Here is a 22,909-nt window from a genome sequence, read left to right as displayed (position 1 = left end):
GTAATATAGCCATGGAATTCAGAGCACTTTGGTCAGATGGATATAGCAGCCGGACCTTCTCCCTCCAAGACACTAGCCCAAATGTCATGTCTTGTGGCTGTGAATTCTGCATGGCTAAAACGAACACAAGCAGCAGTCAGGCTCCACACGCTGCCCTCTTGGGGTCATGCCTGAATCTTTGCTTGCTTCATGGCTGACCTTTTTTCATTTTTTTTAAAGAGGCTTTGGGTAGTTAAGCTATATTGAAATGAGAAGGTGTCCAGTTCAAATCTCACTTTCTAGCAAGAGATAATCAGGTGGCCTTAGGTGAGTCCAGAGGGCTAGCTGTGTTGGTCCATTCCAGCAACATAAAACAGAACTCTGGTAAAGACCAGTTCTTTTTTTAAAAAGTGCCAGCACTTAAATATAAGACTCTTTACAGTTTCCCCCCGTTTCCCCCCTCCCACCCCAGACTTGGGAAAGCCCTGAAAAAAAGGTGCCAGTTCTCTGTATGAATGAATGCCATTACACAAAAAAAAAGCCCTAGTAAAGACTCATTACATAAGTCGTGCACTCCCCTCCCTTCCAAGTCTGCAATAATAAACCTACAGTTTGTGCCACTCTGAACATTACTTGGGTAGCACACCTTGAATTAGAACAATTCAAGGTGTGCTACCCAAGGTTCCTTGGTGCTAGAAGAGAGTGAGGAGGCAGTAGGGCCAAGTAGTCACCATTCTAGATGCAATTCCGCCCACTAACAGGACAAGGGGTCATGCCTGGACTGGCACAAAACACACCACAAATGTATTAATGGAACAGGAATTGCCCTTCAGTTCTTCTGACCTGGGTTCCAAGTATCAAAGCACACGCATACAACTCCCAGGGAGGATGGGCAAGCACGTCTCTTAGCATCAGGATATTATTCCTAACCATAATACAAAAATGTCTGCCTCACTTGTAAGTTGTTGCAAACATCACTATAGAATTACCTATCGAAAGCAAGAACCAAATGCCACTCGGCACTCTCAAGGCCTCTCTTTTCATTGAGAGCTGTTCCCCATCAAGTAACAGCCAACCATTTTCCAAAACCAGCAAAGGCAACACGTTAATTAAATAAGTTTATTGTCTAATGTTTACAGTGGGTACCTTACCACCAGGAAGCACAACAATCATATCGTCTTCAGTGCATCTTGCTCCTTTCCTCTTACACATCACGTTGCTGCTTTGAGAACTCACGTGTCCTTCCTTGGACTTACCAAAAAGCGAAGTCAGGGTGAAGCTTCAGCGGCACAGGTTCCACCCCGCCCTCCCTAGAACACACATTTTTAAAAAGCCATGGGGGGAGTCTCAAATAGAGCTTTCCAGCTTTGCTCTCATGACCTCCTGTCAATTTCCGGCAAGATGATTGTCACTGCCTGGGTTAATATGCTTGCCCACCTTCTTGCTTCAAAACATGATGTCAATTACAAGAGGGTTTTTGGCACACACCAGGTTTTTTTGGGGAGGGGGGAATGTACTTCTAAAATGAAGGCAAGGATTTTAGCATGTGGCCACTGAAGTCACTGCAGTGGCTCTCACTAATTTGCACAAAGTACGTTTCAGTCTCGACACAAAGTGTGCAAAGTGTTCACAAGCAGCAAAACGGGCACTGTTGGACTACAATCTTTGAAGAGGGTTGGATGCATTGCTTTCCAGAACAACTGGCAGCATTCAATAGATTCTCCCCCACCCACCACCAAAGACAGTGTAAACTTTGATTCTTAAGGCAGCTGGTATTGAAGCTGCACCCTGGCATCACACAATGGCCACTGTGAGAAATGGGGCACACAGCACTACTCAAAAGTGAGGGGGAATGGCATTCGGTTGCGTAGAGCCCAAAGACACTTCCCTTTCTCACAAGCCGTACGTCAGGCAGTTAGAAAAATAAAGCTCCCACTCCGCCAACCTCTGCTTGCTCTTTGACGAAGATTTCAAAATACTGATAAATAATAGTGACTGCAAGCAGAATGCCGGTGCCTGAGCCGATAGCCCCGAGGAAGTCAGCCAAGACCGAGAGGGCCCCGATGCACAAGCCTCCAAAGGCAGCGGCTGTGGGGATGTATCTGAAGAGGGGGAGAAAAAGAAACATCATGGCTGCAAGTGAGGCTCACCAACGTCGTCGGATTCCAAGCTGTGTTCAAATCAATTCGAGACTCCCATTGCACACTGCAGTTTGCTTTGTTTTATCAATTAGATTGATGAGTAGCAGAGACTAGACCAGGAAAATGGTCAACAGCCCAAGATCTATCACTTCCATCTCAGTGCAATTCCCAAAGGAAGACTGACATGGCTATGCAGAGGAAGGCAATGGCAAACCATCTCTCTCGCCTTGAAAACCCATGTTCCTGGGGTCACCATGAGTCAGTGCGACTTGATGCCACGCAAAATAGGAACAAAGCCATTAAAAATTACGTTACGAATTGAGATGGTTGTTGCTGTGGCTCAGCGGCAGAGCATTTGCTTGGCATGCAGAATGTCCCAGGTTCACTCCCAAGCATATCCAGTTAAACAGATCAGGTAATAGGTGATGTGAAAGACCTGAGACCCTGGAGAGCTGCTGCCAGTCTGAGTAGACAATACTGACCTTGATGGACCAATGATTTGAATTAATATAGGGCAGCTTCGTGTGTTCAAGTAAGTCCCACCGAATACTGTGCTCTTCCTGCCTAGTAGATATACTTAAGATGGCCGTCTTAGGCAACCTCTCGATTGTTTCACTATCTTTATCAATGGAGAGGGGCAAACCCATGCTACTTGGTAATCTCTTTAGACAAAACACTTAAATAGCCAACATGTCAAAACATTGCAGGAAGTGGGACTAGGATCAACTCCTTTGCACTCTGCGGTGCAGAATAGTTGGAATCAAGGCCAGGAGCACCGTAAGTCTGACAACCAGCACAGCTGAGAGGATTTGAACAAAGCAATCTGTGCTCCTCTTACCTGTTTAATTCATGAACCATGGATGTATCCCTGTGACCTCTCATCACCATTTGCTGTTCTTTCAGTTGCTTGGCAACCTGCAGAAACACTCATTATCAGTGGCTGCAGCGTTTCACAGCCAGGTGAGAAGTGGAAACTAGCCTAGGATAAAAGTGGCACCAAAAGCCAAAAATGACTGAGACTACAGAACAGTCACAAAACAAAACAAAACAAAAAACACCTACATCTTTTGCGGATGATCCCGACACTTCGATCCATGTCTTGGAGAAAAATGCACAGGAACCCAACATAAATATAATGTAAACCATCACATGGACAGGATCCTCAAAGATAGCCCCCATGGATTCTGGAGGGGAGAGATAGTAACAGAGGCCTCCGACAGGATAGGATCGTGCTGGACCACCTCCACTCACGTCCTGGATAGGAAACAGTAAAGCCCGATGTTGTTCAGAGCTTTTGCTGAACTACGGCCACTCCAAAAGGTAGCCTTTTAGGAACCCGTGCAATACTTACAGCCCATTGCCCAAGTAAGTTGACCAAGAAGTTGCCGCTGAACCGCACAGACAGCATTTGAGAAATGACATAAAGGTTGGAGACTAAGGCAGACTGCAGGATGATGGGAATATTGGAGGTGTAGAAGAGTTTGATGGGATAGCTGCTGTATTGTCCACGGTAACGGGCAGACTTGATTGGGAGGTCAACACGAAACCCCTAAAAACATACATTAAAATGTTAGACTGTCATCCAAGCCAGAAATGCGTTTGTTTAAAAAAACCCGAAATAGAAACTGAGCAAGATTGCTTGTTTACCTGTTACAGGTAAATATTTTTCATGTCATGAAAAATGAAAATCCTTCAGCTAACCACTCAAAGGTAGTACCCTGCCCATTCTGTCAATTTTAAATCAATATACAGTTCCTCCCTGTTGCTGGCCGTGTGCAAATCAGCCACTCTCTCCCTGTGATAGTCTTTCCCTCACCCTCTGGCACCACTGCACCTTTTGACTCCTAACCCTGGGTTGGATCTGGTGCTGTGTTTCTGCGGGTGCAGGATGTGACTTTTACATCACCCCTCTCCTGCGACAGCCGGAATGTCCCCTGAAATCCTGCTCCTGGGGGAGAGGGGACCCCGAAACAGAATCTTGGGGGCATTTTCAGCACCAGCAAAAATCTGACACCATGGGTGGGGGGAGTCCTTCTGCCTAAGGAAATACGGTGGTGGATCCAATCCTCTCTCTCTTTGGAAAAATGCCCCTGCTCCCTTTCTTGGCCTGCTATTCTCCTTGGCCCCCAGCGCCGACATTACTGGACCCGTGCTTCTCCTTTCATATGCCTGCCTGCCCTGCCTGACACTAGGCTGAATTAATCACTGCCACCACCAATTTCCCTAGCACATAACAAAAGTGATTTGAGCTTCTGAGCCAAAGCTATATTCCTCATTTTTGGTAGCATCACTTCAACACAATGAACATGATCTCCAGGCACAAGTATGCAACACCTTTCAACGCCATGTTATAGGGCAAGTTTCCTTCGCAGCATTTCCTGCCACATTCCCAAACTCTATTTACTTGGGAGGCAAACCTGCTTTTAATAGTTGCGAATTTTTGTGTGTGTCAAACTCCAATTGTTAACAAACAAACCGCTTTGATTAGTGTAACAGGCAGTTTTCAGAGGAAGTTCAGCAGAGGAAACTAGTAAGGTAGACTGCTCACCTAAACGCACTTTTTCTGGAACACTGCTTTTAAATCTAATTTTTAAAAAGGACCAACAATATATAATACAGAAGAGCAATTTCCTTTGCTTTCTAAAAAAAATGAATACTTTTAGCTACTGCAACTATATCCTCCCCCCCCCCATTCCATTCTGGTCACCAGCCAGTAACTACTACATATTGGCATTGTTCTTCTTGTGAAGAAACAGGATGTGAAAGCCGCTTCCAAAAACTAAGTGCAAAAGCTTCAATCCCAACTCAGAGTAACTGCTGCACAGTAACAAAAATAGGGTCAGGCTGCAATTATTTAATTTCAAAATACTGGACCAAAAGCTGGGCCAGTTAAGGACAGACCAGAAAAGCAAAGCAGTTTTTCAAGTTCTCTAGAACTTGATCAGCAGCAGATCAGTTTCAGAATAAGGACTGTTTGAAAAACAAGTAAAGACAGGCTTCCCTCCTCTAATAATATTATTTGGTCAGCCAATGAAATAGCATGCGGTTCAAAACAGACAAAAAATCTGCAAAATGATGACTACTTGGTCAGATGGCTTTAAAGGGGAGGGCAGACAAATTCACAGAGGACACATCTTCCAATGGCTATTAGCCACAATAGATAACTGGCACTGTACCTCTGAATGTCAGGTGCTGGGGGGTGGGGGAAATGGAGAAGGGCCTTCATGCCCAGCTTATGCCTACCCTGACAGCATCTGGCTAGCCACTGTTGGCCCCCTGGTCCAATTCAGCAGGGATGACAACTAGCTTTTTATTCCCATCACCGCCACCATTTATGGATGCATCATGCTTCTACGCTGGTGTTCCTCCAAAGAGCTCAGAACAACTGATTGGGGAGGGGGGAGATCCCCAGCTGACAGGGCCAGACATGTTTAGCTTCTGCAGTAGAACTGGGCGATGACCCACATCATGGTTTGAAGGCACAAGTCCAACAGCCACACCGTTTTAGAGACATTTGCAAAGCAAGGCAGCAGGCTTAGAAACAGTCTTTGCTGAAATGTTACCTCCTTTAAGGCCACCCCAAATTGTCAACTAACTCTGGGAGAAAAATTCAACAGGCTGCTGTAACTGGCGTAGTACTGCCATTGTTGAGAAAACTACCTTTAAAATTCTGGTGGTGGGAGATTCATTGGTCTTTTAGATTGCTTCGAGTGTTTTACACTGCAGTCCCTTCTAACACTGAAAACATCTTTCTGTAGGAAACACAAACTGCATCCTTCACTTACCTGAAAGTATATGACTACAGCAAACACAAAGACGGTGGCAATCAGATTCATCAGGTTAGGCAAGTTCTGACGGTAGAAAGCCTCCCGCAAGGCACGCACCTTGTCAGTTCGTGTCGCCAAAAGGTGGAACAAAGCAATGACGGCACCCTCGAACTCCGTTCCTGGAGGCACCAACACAAACAACAGTGATCCCTGTAGTGTTGAAAGGCGCCTCGTAGCTGCTTTGCGATAGTTTCACTGTTCACAAGTTCTTGACCACCAAAAGGACAGGGAATGCACACACACAACAGGACAATGGCTTGGACCTTGCAGATCTGTTTGGCTAGTGGAGGTGGTTTCCTTGGGCATAAAGAGACATCCAAGTGCCTTGCTTCAGGAGGAAGAATCTCAGCTAGCAAAATGGATCTGCGCAATCCAACCCCATGAACTGTTGCAGTGACTGGGAGAATGGCGAAAAGGATTACACAGGAATGAAATATATGGTGTTAAACTTCTATGGGGATTAATGCAGGGACATGACAAACATGATATCACAGTCTAGTTTCAGAATGCAAGATGCTCTTTGATTTCCAAAAAATGATTTCCAGAATTACAAAGCACACTATTTATCCACTGCCTGTGTAGAACAATCAGTCTTATAGTGTGTATCTCAAGAAACTTACTAGTGAATGGCAAAAGAGTTTTAATTTCATTAACTCTGCATGATTTGCCATTCTGGCCTTGCCTCCCCCCACTGAGTTCAGTCACTGGGTTTGACTGAGTGGTCCCATCTCACCAGTGCAGAAGGAACCTCATCCAGAGGAGTCTTCTCAGCAGCCTGTACCCTCCAACTCTGCTGAGTGATATTTGAAGACTTCATTCCTCCTAAAGAGACTTCCTCTAAGGGAGGGCATCTTGGCCATCTTCTGGGCATAGAGTGGGGGGGGTCACTAGGGGTGTGCGGTGGGGAGGTAGTTGTGAGTTTCCTGCGTTGTGCAGGGAGATGGACTGGATGGCCATGCTGGTCCCTTCCAACTCTATGATTCTATAGATCTTCCGCCAGAGGAAGAATCACTGATGTCGGAGGAAGTCTTCTGAGATTGGGGGAAGGCATCAAATTTTGCTGAGCAGAGCAGTAGGATGCAAGACACTGAGTCTCTGCATCAGTTTAGAACTGCCTTCAAATTAGAACTGGTATTCACGCAGAAATACTCCTCCGAGAACAGAAAAACCATACCCTGCATGTAAATTTGAGGGGGGGGGGTGTTAGTAAGTGTGAAGCACACCTTTAATTTGATCAATTAAAAAGTCTGCCATCAGGAATCTGGGAAACATTAGAGCATAAAGAAACACAGAAGAGAAATTAAGGTATTGAAGATGAAACAAGCTAAAGCAAATAAAGAAAAGAGGTACTCCCTTAGAGAATGGGGAGAAGATGAAGAATCTAAGCTACAACCCTGCACTAAATTGCTTGTGTACCTTTCTTAAAAGGTTAATAGGACTGATGGCCGGATTGAACCTTTGGGTTTAAAAAGTTACCCGTTACTGATCTGTCCACGTAATAACACACACTACTCTACAGACAGACCCCCAAGTCTGCACCTTAAGCTTAGGGGGACTATCCAGTGTAGAGTTATTCTTTCTATACTCCAGATTTTTTGGGCATGCTTGTGACACAGCAAGAGAGATGCTCCAACTATAGGATTCTATGAGCGTAGCAAACAGTCACTGTGCCTCACAATATCCATTTGGAACATTAAAAAAACGTAGAGACATGCAGCATGCCATATCCTGCTCCAGGTTTTCCTACCTGCATTTCACCAGACTTCCCAAACGTGTGCAACATCCCAAAGAGCCCCAGAGGTTCTACTGTTGCAGTAGACCTCCCATGCATGCTCAGAGGCAGACTCTGCCAGCAGAGTGTAGATTATGTGGTCATAGAGGCATTTTCGGATGAGAAGCCTCAACGTGACAACAAATTCTCTTTAGCCATGATACCATCTGCCAGATTCGGCTAAATTTTGCCAGCAAGTTCCACTGCCTCTGTAACTCTTCTCTGGCAGTGAATATAATAAGCCAAGTTTTCTTGGAAATGTTACTATCAAAGGTTCCTAAGGGTCTACCTGTTATCTCTACAATTTAGACAGAGGGTACGAACATCATGCCTTTCGCTTTGAACGTAACTCTGTCTCAAGTCTCCATTTAGAAGCAAGTAGCCGGAGATCCTTTCTGGAATACCAGCTCCTCGGCTGCAAGTCACTCGCTATCCTAATCTACGCATGCATCGGGCCAAAAGATCAGCGGCTAAAACGTACTATACCTCTGCCAGTGTTAATGGTAGTGGGGCTAAAGGCCTTCCAGACAATGGTTTCACAGATGTTGGTAGCAATAAAGAGAGAAATCCCAGAACCCAAGCCATAACCCTTCTGCAACAGCTCATCTAGCAGCAGCACAATCAAACCAGCAACAAACAACTGTGGGGGAAAACAATCACAGGTCAATAATTTTGCTTTCAAAAACCATTTTGATCCCAAAGCAGACAGATGGTCGATTCAGCCAGCCCACGTTGCTGCCTCCTTCCGCCTTTCCCATCAGTACCGGCAGCAATCAAGACCCTCATTTTGACACCACATCATTTAGCATACTTCCTTAATAGTAAACTCTACTGGAATCTGTAGGACTTACTTTGAAGTATATGCTGTTAGGGTCAGACTGTGAAAATGCAAACGTCTTTGAGCTATTAAAACTAAGTACTGGTGTTAGTCGTCAAGCGGCTTGATACCAAGGTTTTCAAGATCATTTTTGAGGACACTAACACTTTGATCAAGAGCACGGGATTTCATGAAATGGCCATTTGCACCCTTTAATCTGTAAACAGCATACACAAGCTGCCAAAGTTACCTACTCCTTTAATAAAGAACCACCACTAACAGTGGGGGGAAAGAAGGCATTTGTATTGCAGGCGGTAACCGCCAACTAGCAAGCTAGCACAGTGCACCCTCTAAGGGGCTGAATGAAGAGCGAGGAGAGGCCTTTGGCAGACGCTCTTTCTCGACCTCAGCACTCTGCACATGATACAGAGATACCTTCTATATCTTCTACAAAGACAAAGGATTATGGAGAATGAATAGGAAGTATTCTGAACTCAAGCATGATATATACTCTGAGATTAGCTGTTTTTAAAAATATAGACACATTCTGGAAAAGAACCCATATTAGGGCAGAACTGGAAGTTGTGGCTCACCTATAGCTGCCACCATGAGCAGCAGCTCTGTGACTTCCCCTCCTCTCTCCCCCGGAGCAGTGACCAGGGCTATTCCATGCACGTCATCATATTGAAAGTGCCCCCACTTTGTGGGCTGCTATTTGTGGGGCAGTGGAACTGCCAGCATGTCGCACATTTCTTATTGCTAGACACTATCGGAGGAGGTAGAGAAGGCAGCGACATGGGGCACTTGCTGATGTGAACACAGCCAGACCTGTCCCATAATGCTCAGTTGTGCCCTTAGGACTGTAGCAGCAAGACAAAGCAAAGAGGAAATTAATGGATTTGAGGCTTTTTATAAAAGACTGGCTTGCACGGCATCAGAAACCCAATTAAGGGCATCTAACACTTTCTCTGTTCTGCTACAATTTCCCCACATTCAAGCATCCTTACATCAAACTAACAGTCACTAATATTAAGGAAAATGTAAGATGCAAAAAAGCTATGTAAAAGACTTCCCACCTGTGCTTTGAAAGCCTCTGCTCTAGCTGCCCTTTAAACACCGCTTAGAGGCATACCTGAATTATGATCAGGAGGCAGATTCCAGCCCCCATTTCTGCAGGGTCGCCATACATCCCAGTCATGACATACACAATGGCCTGCCCAATAGTGATAATCATGCCAAACACTGAAACAGAAAGGAAAGACAACTCCTGTTTCCTTTTGCCCATTTGGGTCGCAAAGTTCAGGCCTGCATGCCGACTGATTTGGAAAGAACAGAGGACTCCACGTATGGGGCAGTGTCTCTGAAAAGAGAGCACACTGTGGTACAGCAACCTATAACTATAATCGATGTGATCTGGTTCAAATTACTCCTACTGCATAATTTTGGCCCATCACATCCTCTCAGCCTAATCTACCTTACAGGAATTTCACATGCCGCTGTGGAGCCAGTGTGGTGTAGTGAGTAGAATCTCAAGACTTAGGATCTGGGAGACCGAGCTTTGACTCCTCCCTCTGCCATACAAGCTTTCTGTGTCACTTTGGGCGAGTCGCACACTTTCAGCCTGACCTACCTAACAGGGTTATTGTCGTGAGGATAAAAATGGAGAACGATGTCAGCCAGTCTGGGTCCCTACTGGGGAGAAATACAGGGTATAAACGAAGTAAATAAATGCCTTAACTGGGCTCAAGAAAGAACAGGACAAAAATGTGATTGATGGAGAATATATTTAGGTTGAAAGTTATGCTCACACTTCTGCGCCCCATTGAATAGAGCTCTGTCTTTCGGTGTATCACCCACTTCAATGATTTTGGCTCCAGCCAAGAGCTGCATAATCAATCCAGAGGTCACAATGGGAGAGATGCCCAATTCCATCAAAGTGCCTGCAAAATAAAGAATAACAAAACCTTGAAGCACAGCCCCAAGTACTACAAGGAACTCTTTATCAGTAGTTCCTTACAAATCCCCACAGGACAATTCACCATTGGAGTATTCTGAAATGTCAAATATATTACCTTTTATACTGAAGTACAGCACTAGATTTGACAAAATTGTACAGCCTTTGGACAATCAAGTCACATTACTGCTGTCTTTTGTTGTTCTAGTATTTATTTGAATAAAAGCTAACACAGTACCAGAGGGAGGGGGGCTTACCAGGCTAGTCTCAGTGCAAATGTATGCAGTTACTCCTCCAGTTTAGACCCACCAATTTCAGCGGTCTTAAACTGACGCAACTGCAGGGGGCTGCACTGTCAATCATCCCCCCTCCAGCTTTCCATCTGCAGCATGGGTATAAAGATACTGATCTACTTCACAGTTCTCCTAAGGCAAGACTCTAGATGATAAGGCATTTAGATGCGCCAGTCAGACCACTCTAGTAACTGGGGAGGGGGGAGATGATGATACTATCCTTCATCCACTTCTCATTATGGCCTTCCAAGAGCCTGAATTCCAGGCTAGGGGTCTCTGCCAAGATCTTATCAATTGGTATTTTTATCTAACAGTGTGAGCCGACCCATATTGATGCAGGAGTAATTTCTATTGAATTGTATGGGGTCATGTTCGGAGTAACTACACTCAGTAATGCAGCAGGAATCAAACCACGAGCAGGAAAAACCACAAGAGAAAGAGATCAGTACACTGACCTCTGTTTGACGCAAGGATGACTCTCATCCAGTAGAAAGGATCTGCAGAGTCCGAGGACATGATCCCAAACAAAGGAATCTGCAAGATGTGTAGGGGTAGTTAGCACCAATATTGATTTATGCTGCTTGATTTACAGAAAAATGAGGACAATGTAATGAGGAGGAAAAATAGTCTTCCATTTATTTAACAGAAAGACATATTCTATAGTTTTACACAAAAAGAGCAAAGCAATTTTAGACTGAGGTTTTTTCAAGGAACTCAGTTTTATTTCAAGCCTTTCTTGATCACACAGTTGCTGGTAAAAGCTTGAAAATGTAAGCACCTGAGATGCTCACATCAAAAACCATCTAAGAAAGTTCTTTTTACGACAATACCATGCTATTTTGTACAAGACAAAACTCACAGTAACAAAAAAAACCCCTCTCCACTATAGCTAAACTATCCAACATATAGCTTTCACAGGCAAATGCCCCCTGCTGCCCTCCACATTTTACACCACAAAGATACATACCTGACAGCATACTAAAAAAATGAAGAGGGTGATAGCAGTCCATAAAACCTTCTCTCTGAACTGAATCTGTAGAACACATCAGAGAAGAATGGGATAAACCAACTTCAACAAAGTTTCATCTTTAATACATTCCAACATGGAAGAAAGGAGTATGATAACTAACACAAAACCAAGCCTTCACACTCCAGTACCTGGCATTATAAGAGGAATGTAACATGTGAGGCTTCATGCTACTAGTAAAAGTGGATAATAGTCATGATGCATCCCTACTCTCTCCAGGATCAGAGGAGCATGCCTATTATATTGGGTGCTGTGGAACACAGGCAGGAGAATGTTGCTGCAGTGGTCTTGTTTGTGGGCTTCCTAGAGGCACCTGGTTGGCCACTGTGTAAACAGACTGCTGGACTTGATGGACCTTGGTCTGATCCAGCAGTGCCTTTCTTACGTTCTTATGCTTCTAAATAGCAGCCATACAGAAGGAAAGATTCCATAAACTACAGTTGGTGCATCTCAGGGATGTTATTTTGTTCTGCAAGAACAGGAAACAAACAACTCCTTGCTCTCCCTGTTCCTAGGCAACAGTGTCACACTGGAAGCAAACGCCATCTTCACACTTTACCGCCCAGCCAGATGCACAAGTTCTTGACAGAGACAACCTGTGCATCTCCTGTGCAAGACAAAGGAGAAATCTATTGCTCCCAAATGTACACTGAGGCACAGGAACCATAGCTTGTGCATACGATTCCAATGTGGCAACATCAAATTTGAACTTGTTTCTACTAAAGACAGAAGACCCTAGTTAAATCATTGTTCCACTAAGGACCGATGTGACTCATTTTTGCTGTACTGCATCCCATCTGATCAAGAACAACCCATCCAAATACCTCAACCTCTGGGCTTTTATTTGGTAGGTTTTGTAAGAATTTCCCAGTCAAGCAGTACACATTATAAAGCAGCTTACAGTGAGATCCTATTTACTTAGAATTAAGTGCATGCTTAGGGTTGCAGCTGTTAGTTTGTGAACTGAACTGCACTGGCTTAAACTTGCCATAAGAAGAGTCGGTTTTTATATGCCGACTTTCTCTACCACTTAAGGGAGACTCAAACCGGCTTACCATCACCTTCCCTTCCCCTTCCCACAACTGACACCCTGTGAGGTAGGTGAAGCTGAAAGAATGTGACTTGCCCAAGGTCACCCAGCTGGCTTCATGTGTAGGAGTGGGGAAACAAATCCAGTTCACCAGATTAGCCTCCGCTGCTCATTTGGAGGAGTGGGGAATCAAACCCGGTTCTCCAGATCAGAGTCCACCGCTCTTAACCACTATACCATGCTGGCTCCCAGCACCACACATGCACTCACACACAAAAACGAACACTCACTTTTCTTTCAGGCTTTTGAATTTCCGGTAAAACTGCACAGAAGGGCTTAATCACTTCAAGGAATTTGACTGTTAAAGGACGAAAAACATTTTATTAAAAAAAAAACCAATAGCATGTGTTATGACAAAACTTGTATTCCAACACAAGATGAAATGTATAACATCTAAAAGACAGATCCCTTAAGAAAATTTCTATTCATGAATAATCAAACTAAGGCACCTGCTGGCAGTCTTTAAAAAACCAGTCAGTTTTACACAATGCCTTTGCTCAGCCCTCTTTTAAATATTAAATCTCTCCAACTTAAATGAACAGGACTTAAAGTATTTGACCAGATATTTGGCTTTTCACATTATTTTCAGGAGCATACAACACACCTGAAAGAACAGACCGCAGTACTCTGCAAGATTAAGAGTTTAGGGGGGCGGGGGGGAAGCCTTATTGCAAAATTTGAACTCCTTGGACCTAAATAGATTTGTGTCAGTTATGTATCCTTATGAGCGAAAAACAGATACTGTAGATTTCCTTTTAACTCTGGGGTGGAAGATTATTTGATAACAATGGAGAGGGAAGGGAGGAAAGGTGGGGGGAAGGGATGCACCCTCCCCCACAAGTTTCTTGTGGGTCCCCACTTGTGCATTCTAATTCTCAACTCATCCAAATCTGAGGATACATAAATTTGCAGACTATACAGTGAATGGACACACAAGATTTTTCTACAAGCCTGAAAAAAAAAAAAAAAAACAGATGCCCTCAGTGGTGGTTGTGGGGGGGGGGGTGAGGATGGGGAGGATATACAGGTAGGTTGGCTGTTGGTTAGGAAAAAGAGAAGGAAGCAGGAAAATGGGAGAGGCTATGAGGGTTTTCAGGGAAGGGAAAGAAAAATAATGCAGGAGGGGAAAATGAGATACCGTGTAATTCCTTGTGGGCCCCCTGCTTGTTCTACCGAACTACTGTAAGCAGAAAAATAGTACTAAACCACCAACGTGAACTGCCCCAATAAGTTATCCCAAATGGCAATCCAAATGTCATGTTGCAGGAGGGTTCTAGACCAGTGCTGGAGCAAAGAGACCTTGAGACCGTGTTTCAGGAAAAACAGTATTTATTTATTTATTTGCAGATGCAAAAAAGACCCAGTCCTGCTCTTTCAAGCATCAAAAAGGGCTGGGCCCCGAACAAAAGCAACAGGTGTCTTTTATCAACTTCCAACAGGTTCATTAATATGGATTATTCATAATGAAGGATCCATTTGCTATGCATACTACAGTCTTATTCCCTATTGGTTCTATAACACATATCTTTTCTCTATTGGTCGAACAACCTTTTATTTTAAGCAATTTCATTGGTTATAAAAGTTCTCCTTAGAATCCTTCATTTGCATATTGGCTGATGTTATACAACATTTTTACTCATTTCTAATTGTTTCTTTTCGAATATAATCTAAACAATATAATTGGATACAGCATCTTTCTAAGAGTATATTTTACACAATATTAGTGGTCAGTTTTGGATACCATCATTTGCATATAAGCTTGGCACCTTAACAACATTACAGCATCTTCCCTTTGAAGCTTCCCAATTAACTTCTTTTGAACTTCTTTATATCTCAGTTTCAGGCTAGAGCTCAGACTTTTACTCTAACCCCCTCCTTCTCTAGGTGATCTTCCTCTGAACTTTTCTTAGTTGTGTTGGTGTTTTAATATTTTTTTCAGTTTTACTGCCACCTCAGTCAACAGAACATGTTTTGACCTGCCAGGACATACTGTAATAAAACAAAATTGCCCAGATGGAATACCTCAAAAATATAACCCGTGGATACATAATGTGGCAGGAACAATACATGGGAGGTTTTTTTATGAGACACTTGGGAACACAGCAGGTCCCAAAACCAGCTTTGGGAGGTTCAACACCCCCCCCCCCACCAGCAGAAAGCTCAGATTAGCTACAGCCTGAAAACCAAGCCCAACAAGAAAAGTTTAAAGGAACTGAGTATGTTTGACATGGAGAAGACTGAAAAGGGACCAGATCACTGTCTTCAAATATCTGAAGGCCTGTCATGCAAGATGGCATAGACTTGCCCTTGCTTGCCCCAGAGAGCAGGAGCGTAACCAAAAGAAATTACAAATTAGTAGATTTCGGCTCAATGTTAGGAGAAACTTCATAATGGTAAGAGCTGTCCAACACTGGCTCAGACTGCTTTTGGGTGCCTGTGGATTTTCCTTCCTTAGGGATGTCCTAGCTACATATTCCTTCATTAAGCAGGGGGAAGACTAGATGACCTCCAAGAACTCTTTCAACTTTATGGCTCTACACCCCCACCAGTTTTGGAGGTGGTTCCACAATGCTCAGGATAGATGATGACAAAGGCAGTTTTAGTTCTTAAGGTCCTTGGGGCAGGGACTTTATTTATTTACTTCATTTGTACCCCCCTCTCTCCAATGGGGACCCTTAGAGGCTTATATCTTCCTTCATTTTATCTTCACAACAACCCTGTGAGGTAGGTTAGGCTGAGTGTATGTGATCTGACCCACGGTAACCCCAAGGCAGAATAGGAATTCAAACCTGGGTCTACCTAGTCCAGTGGTTCCCAACCTTTTTTTGACCAGGGACCACTAGGACTTTTTTGTTCGGTGCAGGGACCCCAAGGTTCAAAATAAAAATTCCGAGAATTTGAAAATAAACTTTAATCATAACTGTTAGTTAAACATTAAACTTAGAATAATATTTGAATATATATTTTTATAATAGAGAACTTTTAATTAAAAATATTAATTTATTATGGGTTTATAACTTTGTTTTGCGGACCTTTATTTAGTTCTCGCGGACCCCTGGTTGGGAACCAGTGCCCTAGTCCAATATTCCATCCACTACACCACTACTAGCCAGCCTACCACGGCACCAAGTAAATAATAAAGCACAAAGTTTCTGTCTAGACATTAGGAAGAAATTTCTAACAGTTAGAGGGGTTTCTCGGTGGAACAGGCTTCCTTGGGAGGTGGTAAGCGCTCCTTCCCTGGAGGTTTTTAAGAAGAGGTTAGATGGCCATCTGTCAGCAATGCTGATTCTGTGACCTTAGGCAGATGATGGGAGGGAGGGCATCTTGGCCATCTTCTGGTCACTAGGTGTGGGGGGGAGGTAGTTGTGAATTTCCTGCATTGTGCAGGGGGTTGGACTAGATGGCCCTGGTGGCCCCTTCCAACTCTAGGATTCTAGAACGACACTTCTACAGAACGGGCACATTTATACCATTTCAGGCAGACAGGATCCGATTCTATACGACGTCTGGGGCAGAGACCTCATGCTGCGTATAAAACACCACGCTGCCTAAATAACAAAACCTCTATGTCCGGCAGCAGTCTACCTTTCAACCGGCTAATGCCGCCCCTGCCTCCCCACAGCGCTCCCCTCCGGGGGCCCCTCTCCACCACTCACTTCCCATGCTGCCGGGGCGGGAAGCCGCCGGCTCCTCCCAGCACGGCCTTCTCAAACGCAGCCCCCGGCCCCCGTCTGCCGCCCCCGGCACCGCTCCGAAGCTGCCGCCGCGCGCGTCATCCAGGGACGCCCTCCCCCGCGCGACGCAGCAGCCATAGAGCTGGGCAAGGACGGAGCGGCTCCATCGAGCTAAGAAGGCGGCGGGGAGGCGCGGGGGGGGGGAGAACTGGGAGGACCCTTTCCCTCCCTCGCTCCTCGGAAAGCTGTTCCACAAAGGAAGGCTAGCAGTAGAAAAGCATTCATGGCTCATGACCAATGCTGATTTCTCCACGCCCGTCTCTCCCCTGGACATCACAGACTCTTCTGCAGACCACACCTCATCCCAGCACGCCTGCTAGTCACGTTGACATACTGTTAACATTGACCTACTAATGCTTGTCTGAATTCACTCTCCTCTACTTAAAGACAGATGGATTCACCTTCCAGCTATTATCTGAAGAAGTGAGCTGTGGCTCACGAAAGCTCCTACCCTGCCAGAAAATATTCTTGTTAGTCTTTAAGGCGCTGCTGGACTCTTGCCCTTTTCTACTACTGCAGACAGACTAACACGGCTACCCACTGTGAATTATCCACAAAGGAAGGCTAGTGGAAGGACACTAAGATGATAAGGGGAAGAATTTCCTGATAGAAAACGCTTCTGTATGGAAACTTGTCCCTCGTTAGTGTGTAGAGTCACTTAGCGTAATTGTGGGGTCTGATTCAAGTGGGATTTAGACGCGGAAACAAGAGCATGACCTTGATAGGCAGCCAAAGAACCTGTTCGCACGGGGTGGGTGGGTTACCGCCTTTGTATTCCCAGCGATGTATTAAGAGTTCGAAACTGTTATATAAAAAAAATACTGTTCGCGCTTTGTTTGGCCCCTTTAGCTGTGAAGACGTCTTCCGACCACTTATAAGCCGTGGTATTGAAGTGCCCTGGTTGTCTTGTAGAGTCCAATGAAGACAACTAGGAGGAGGTTAAAAAGAGCAACAGTTCTTTATTTAGCTAAACACAGACCTGGGGGTGAAATAACCCACAAATAAGATGTGCAGAGTTACTCACCAGAGAAACAAAGGAAAGTCAGTATCATTTATGCATTCGCATGGGGCAGGCCCATGGCTGCTGACAAGCAGATTGATACACAAAAGCACCAATGCACATTGTCTACTTCACTCTAATTAGCATAACCTATAGCTGTCTCTAAGCAGGTTCTAGGTCTTGTGATCTTAGTAACTAGAAACCACATACCTAAAGATGAAGGTAATTCAGAGCTCTTTACTGGTGAAAGGCCGTACCAAGCACAGAGAGCATGATTTGTTGGTTCATGGCTCCTGGATGCCAACTTCCCCAAAGCTTCCATGTGTGTGCACATGAGTACATAGTATTTTATACCAGCCCTTATATCTGGGCATTACAGTATCCAAAAACCCTTTTAAAGCGATGTTTTTATAACATTTTCAAACTCTTAATACATCGCTGGGAATACAAAGTGCGGTAACCCCCAGGGTTACCTTTGGATACCACGGCTTATAAGTGGTTGGAAGACGTCTTCACAGCTAAAGGGGCCAAATAAAGTGCGAACAGTGTTTTTTTATAACGTTTTCAAACTCTTAATACATCGCTGGGAATGCAAGTACGGTAACCCCCAGATATGAGTTACGAGTTTTGGTGTTCGGAGTGCTTTTTTTTTCATTCCCAGACTCGCTTTTTCAGTGCTGTCTTTGGAGCCCCCCCACCCCGATTTTTCAGAGGTCATCATATGTAGGGAATAGAGTTGCCAGCTCTGGAGCTGGGAAGCTCCTGGAGGTTTGGGGAGGATTGGGGAAGGGAGGGACTTTAGATGAATATAATAACATGGAGTCCGCCCTCCAAAAGCAGTAATTTTCTCCAGGGGAACTGATCTCTGGTATCTGCACATCAGGTGTAACTCTGGGAGATCTCCAAACTCCACCTGAATGTTGGCAACTTTATGTGTGTGTGGGGGGGGCAGCTTAGCTGCTCCATGACTCCAGTAATGTCTACCTCTGCCCTTGCTAGAACTATGCACTGTTTGTATGCATGCACCTCGTGATGTTAAGCCCACCTCTGATAAGCCCAGAGTTCTCTTATAGATTCTTACTGGAATTACCTGTACATCATCTTTTCAAAGGGTAATGTTCCTAGCATGGTGTGCAACTGCAGGTTAGTGAAGACCCACACCCTCTAACTGGGCAGACATTGTTTGATGCAGCACGATGCTGGTTTTGGGGGCCCTACAGCTGACTTGGGCCCCCTGACTTTTGTCTTCCCAGCCCCCCTCCTCGGCAGCCTTGCCCCACAGGACCAATACGGTGGTAGTACCCCTTGATTCAGCAATACCACACCATTGCTACAGTATCTAGCAGCACTTAGGGTCTCTCTCTTAGCGACATGGCAAGGACTGGTCAAAGCATAGGTCTCATATGGTGTCCAGTTGGCAAGGAACATGGCCCCTGAAGAGGAGCCATAACTTCTTCAGGGCATAGATATCTATGTCAAAAGAGCCCGCTGTCACCTGAGTATCACTGTCTACTTCTCAAATGAAATTATTGTGAAATGTGATATACAAATACTATCAAGATAATACATATATTGCATGCAGAAGACCCCCAGTTCCATTTCTACCACCTCCACCGAAAAAGAATTTTAAGGGATTGGAGAAGACCTTGAATAGCTGTTGTCAGAATAGACTATACTAGTCTAACAGGGCCATCCTAACCAGTTACATCCAAGTTCACTGAAGTCAATGGGTGTACATTAGAAGTACTGGAAGCTCACACATGAAGCTGCCCTATACTGAATCAAACTATTAGTCCATCAAGGTCAGTATTGTCTACTCAGACTGGCAGCAGCTCATTGAGATCTCAGGCTGAGGTCTTTCACATCAACCAATGCCCAGTCCTTTCAACAGGGGATGGGGAGACTGAACCTGGGACTTTCTGCATGCAAAGCAGAGGCTCTTCCACTGAGCCATAGCCCCCCACCCAGGTATTAGTGGGCCAATAGACTGGCTACACAGAAGGAATCTTCATAATTTTATGGAAGGACTGGTGCTTTAGCAGCACAGTAAGGGACAATCTCTAGAATAGCAACCTCTTGTTTTCTTTGGGATGGACAAGGACCATTCACAACTGGCCTCAACACAAAGTAATGTGAAACAACTGCTCTGGAAGCCGGATTTCAAGCAGAGGTGCACCATGTTCTCATCTCATCTTCACCCTCCATTGGTGTACCATCCCCCCTATTCAGCTCTAGTCCAGGCGGAGACAGGGCATGTCAACCTGTGTGAAGTCAGGCCACCACTGCGACCACCCTGCCACCCTACCAGTTCTGAACACATCTGAGTCTGCTGTAACTTCACAGAGCTTACATATCAACCCAGAGCAAAGCAAGATTTCTGGGACATCTTGCCAAACTGGAAGCAATTTTTTTTGTCAAAAGAAAGCCATCTTCTGGTCACTAGGGGTGTGGAGGGGGGAGGTAGTTGTGAATTTTCTGCATTGTGCAGGGGGTTGGACTTGATGGCCCTGGTGGTCCCTTCCAACTCTATGATTCTATGAAAGCTGATTAGTAAAGGTAACCTATTGATAAGAAGGGACTGGAAGAGATAAACCTGCATGCAAAACCAGACATTTAAGTTTAAACCTTTAAAGTAATCGAAACATTCAATATTCAACATGGCCAACATTTTAATTTTTATTACAATTTAGCAAAACCAGAAATCCTGTTACTCAGAGGATTAATACAATCCCATGGGTAGGCTTCCTTGGAATTGCAATAAGGCAAGGCAGCAGGAGACATGAAAATTCATTAGAGTAAAACATGATAGAATGATTTCTATTATTGCCAGCGACACATGAACAGAGCTGGTAAAAGAACTGAGCAAGTCACGACAGGCACAGATTGGAGATATGGAGAATGCAAAGGAAATATTTCAAGGTGGACTGAAAAACTGCTCACAAAGGGGGGAAAATGCTAACTCTCCATATTCACACAACACATACAATAGCGATGCAACTCCTCCTCACAACAGCTCTTCTGATCTTCCTTTAGCTTATAAGTATTACAGAAGATTTTGCTTTATCTACATAACACAGTAGCAGCCCTGTGGTGCAGTGTGGTAAGCTGCAGTACTGCAGTCCAAGCTCTGCCCACGACTTGAGTTCGATCCCAATGGAAGTTGGTTTCAGGTAGCCGGCTCAAGGTTGACTCAGCCTTCCATCCTTACGAGGTCAGTAAAATGAGTACCCAGCTTGAGATGACTAGGGAAGGCACTGGCAAACCACCCCATAAATAAAGTCTGCCTAGTAAACGTCACGATGTGACATCACCCCATGGGTCAGGAATGACCTGGTGCTTGCACAGGGGACCTTTACCTTTTTTACGTAACACAGGAAGGAGAACGTCTGATTTTTCTAGTGAGGAAGACCCCAAGATCTAAAGCCTAATGTTTGGAAACAGGATAGGGAAAAAGCTGTTCCTGGACTGTACCACTTTGGACTCCACAGCTAAATGCTCTTTTCACACAGAGAAACAGATATCAAGGAAAAGAGTTCCACCCTAAACTTCTCCTCAGTAAGCTGTAATTTTTGTGGGGAAATTTTCAACCAGGTGATTTCCCCCATCTGCAGGGCCGCCGAAATATGGGGCCTGGGGGAACAAAATTCAGGGAGCCCAAGTCGGCTAGAGGGCCCCTGAAGCCAGCAGCGTCAAGCTAAATGTCTTTCAAACTATTTTCCTTTTAACGCAGTTCTGGCTGTATCCACTAGGGGTGCAGGGAAGCTTGAGCACAGTAAAAGGCACTCAATCCGCTAGACTTGCCTTCCTGCAAGGCTGAAGCAAACTTGCTTAACAGACCATGCTAAACTCATCAACCAGTTCAGCACTGGAGTAATACCAGCCAGCAGGGCTGATGGCTGCTATAGTAATTGCCAGCCTGCTATCAAGGTTATTGTATCCAATACTCTAGCCTCTCTCTCTTCGCAGCTCAGCCAGATCTTGAAAAGCAGTAGTTAGTGTGTTGGTGGCAAGATAAAACAATCTTTCCCTCTTTTCCTTAATTTCTCTCTGTGTTTTCTACACTTTTCCCATTCATTTCTCCCTCCACCTAATTTTTTCATATCTCTCCCCTCCCCCCATTTATTTTCAAGTCTTGGTCTTAACTCCTCAGCCCTATCCTGCTTGGCAAGAGAATGTACTTAATAGTAGAGTAGCAAATCTTTGTCAATATTATGAACAGAATAATATTTCTCCATGATCTAACAAAGTAGTAAGAGGATGCTTCCCCCCTTCTTCACCCTTTACATGCATGGTAATGGAACATTAACCTGTTTTATACATGTGGAACAGAAATTTCCTGGTGACATCAGGGTCCTGCGGGACCTTAAGGAGTTCTGCAGGTCCTGTAAAATGGAACTATTCTGCCAGGCCTATAATTGAGGGCAGCCGCAAGTTCATCCATCGTTGCTGGCCTCCCCATCCCCCCCCCACTCTTGACATCTGTGGGAGGGTGACCTGCTATAACCCAGTTACATGGTGGCATCTGGGTTCTTTTAAGGCCACCTTGTGTAAGGCTTATTATGATGTCTTACTGTTGTTTGTTGATGTTTTGTTGATGTCTTATGTATTCTTAGAGGCTGCCCTGAGCCTGGCCTGGCTGGGAACGAGGGCAGGATATAAATTTGAAAAATAAATAAATAAATACTATAGGTTCATGGTAACAGCAAGCCAAGTGATTTGTTTTGTTATGATATGTGGTTTGGATCAGGGTCATGGGGGGCAGATGGAATCTTTGTCTGAGGGCCCATGGCGGCTCTCAGCAGCCCTGCTCATCCGCAGTCTGAAATGGCACAGTCCCAGAAATGTGTCATTCCATCTTGCCTGCTGTGTATGTTACCTAAGCTTAAAATGGGCTGCTCTTATGCATCTGTAGAGAAGTAATTACTTTTTAGAAAAAGAAGCCAAAGGCAGGATCATCTATCATGACTTACTTTTAAAACAGCTATTAGAACAACTGAATTCCAAATAAGAGTGCACTTTTATTACTTCCTGAAAAGATTCCTTAACTACACAGTACAGGATTTCATTTTTCCAGCTGCCTTGACAATTTTATCAGGTGTTTCTGGGAACAGCAAATAAAATATAAAGCCCTCTACATTTTGATATCAGTGCAATATGCACAAAATTGGAAGGCCATTATGGTTTTAGTAGCATCTCAGATTTAAAGAACAAGCATTTTCCCCACAAAAATCATATCTAAAATCACATTAACATTACAGTAAATCTCTCTCAAT

The 22,909-nt window shown here is 44.5% G+C and overlaps 1 protein-coding gene across 1 annotated transcript; it reads right to left on the bottom strand.

Moving 5' to 3' along the window:
- Positions 1 to 1,894: 1,894 nt before the first annotated feature.
- Positions 1,895 to 16,596, bottom strand: SEC61A2 (SEC61 translocon subunit alpha 2). The gene is made up of 12 exons (XM_056846103.1): positions 16,559 to 16,596; positions 13,130 to 13,197; positions 11,750 to 11,815; positions 11,238 to 11,316; positions 10,344 to 10,475; positions 9,668 to 9,777; positions 8,205 to 8,358; positions 5,906 to 6,066; positions 3,472 to 3,669; positions 3,183 to 3,374; positions 2,959 to 3,035; positions 1,895 to 2,081 (listed from the first exon to the last, which is right to left on the bottom strand). Exons 1-12 carry the CDS (start codon positions 16,563 to 16,565, stop codon positions 1,895 to 1,897), a joined length of 1,431 nt encoding a protein of 476 aa, XP_056702081.1. The 5' UTR covers positions 16,566 to 16,596.
- Positions 16,597 to 22,909: the final 6,313 nt, after the last annotated feature.

Source organism: Euleptes europaea, chromosome 3 (assembly GCF_029931775.1).
Source record: "Euleptes europaea isolate rEulEur1 chromosome 3, rEulEur1.hap1, whole genome shotgun sequence".
NCBI classification, from domain to species: Eukaryota; Metazoa; Chordata; class Lepidosauria; order Squamata; family Sphaerodactylidae; genus Euleptes; species Euleptes europaea.
Note: the sequence above shows the minus strand (reverse complement) of the source record. Positions and strands in the feature narration are given on the sequence as shown.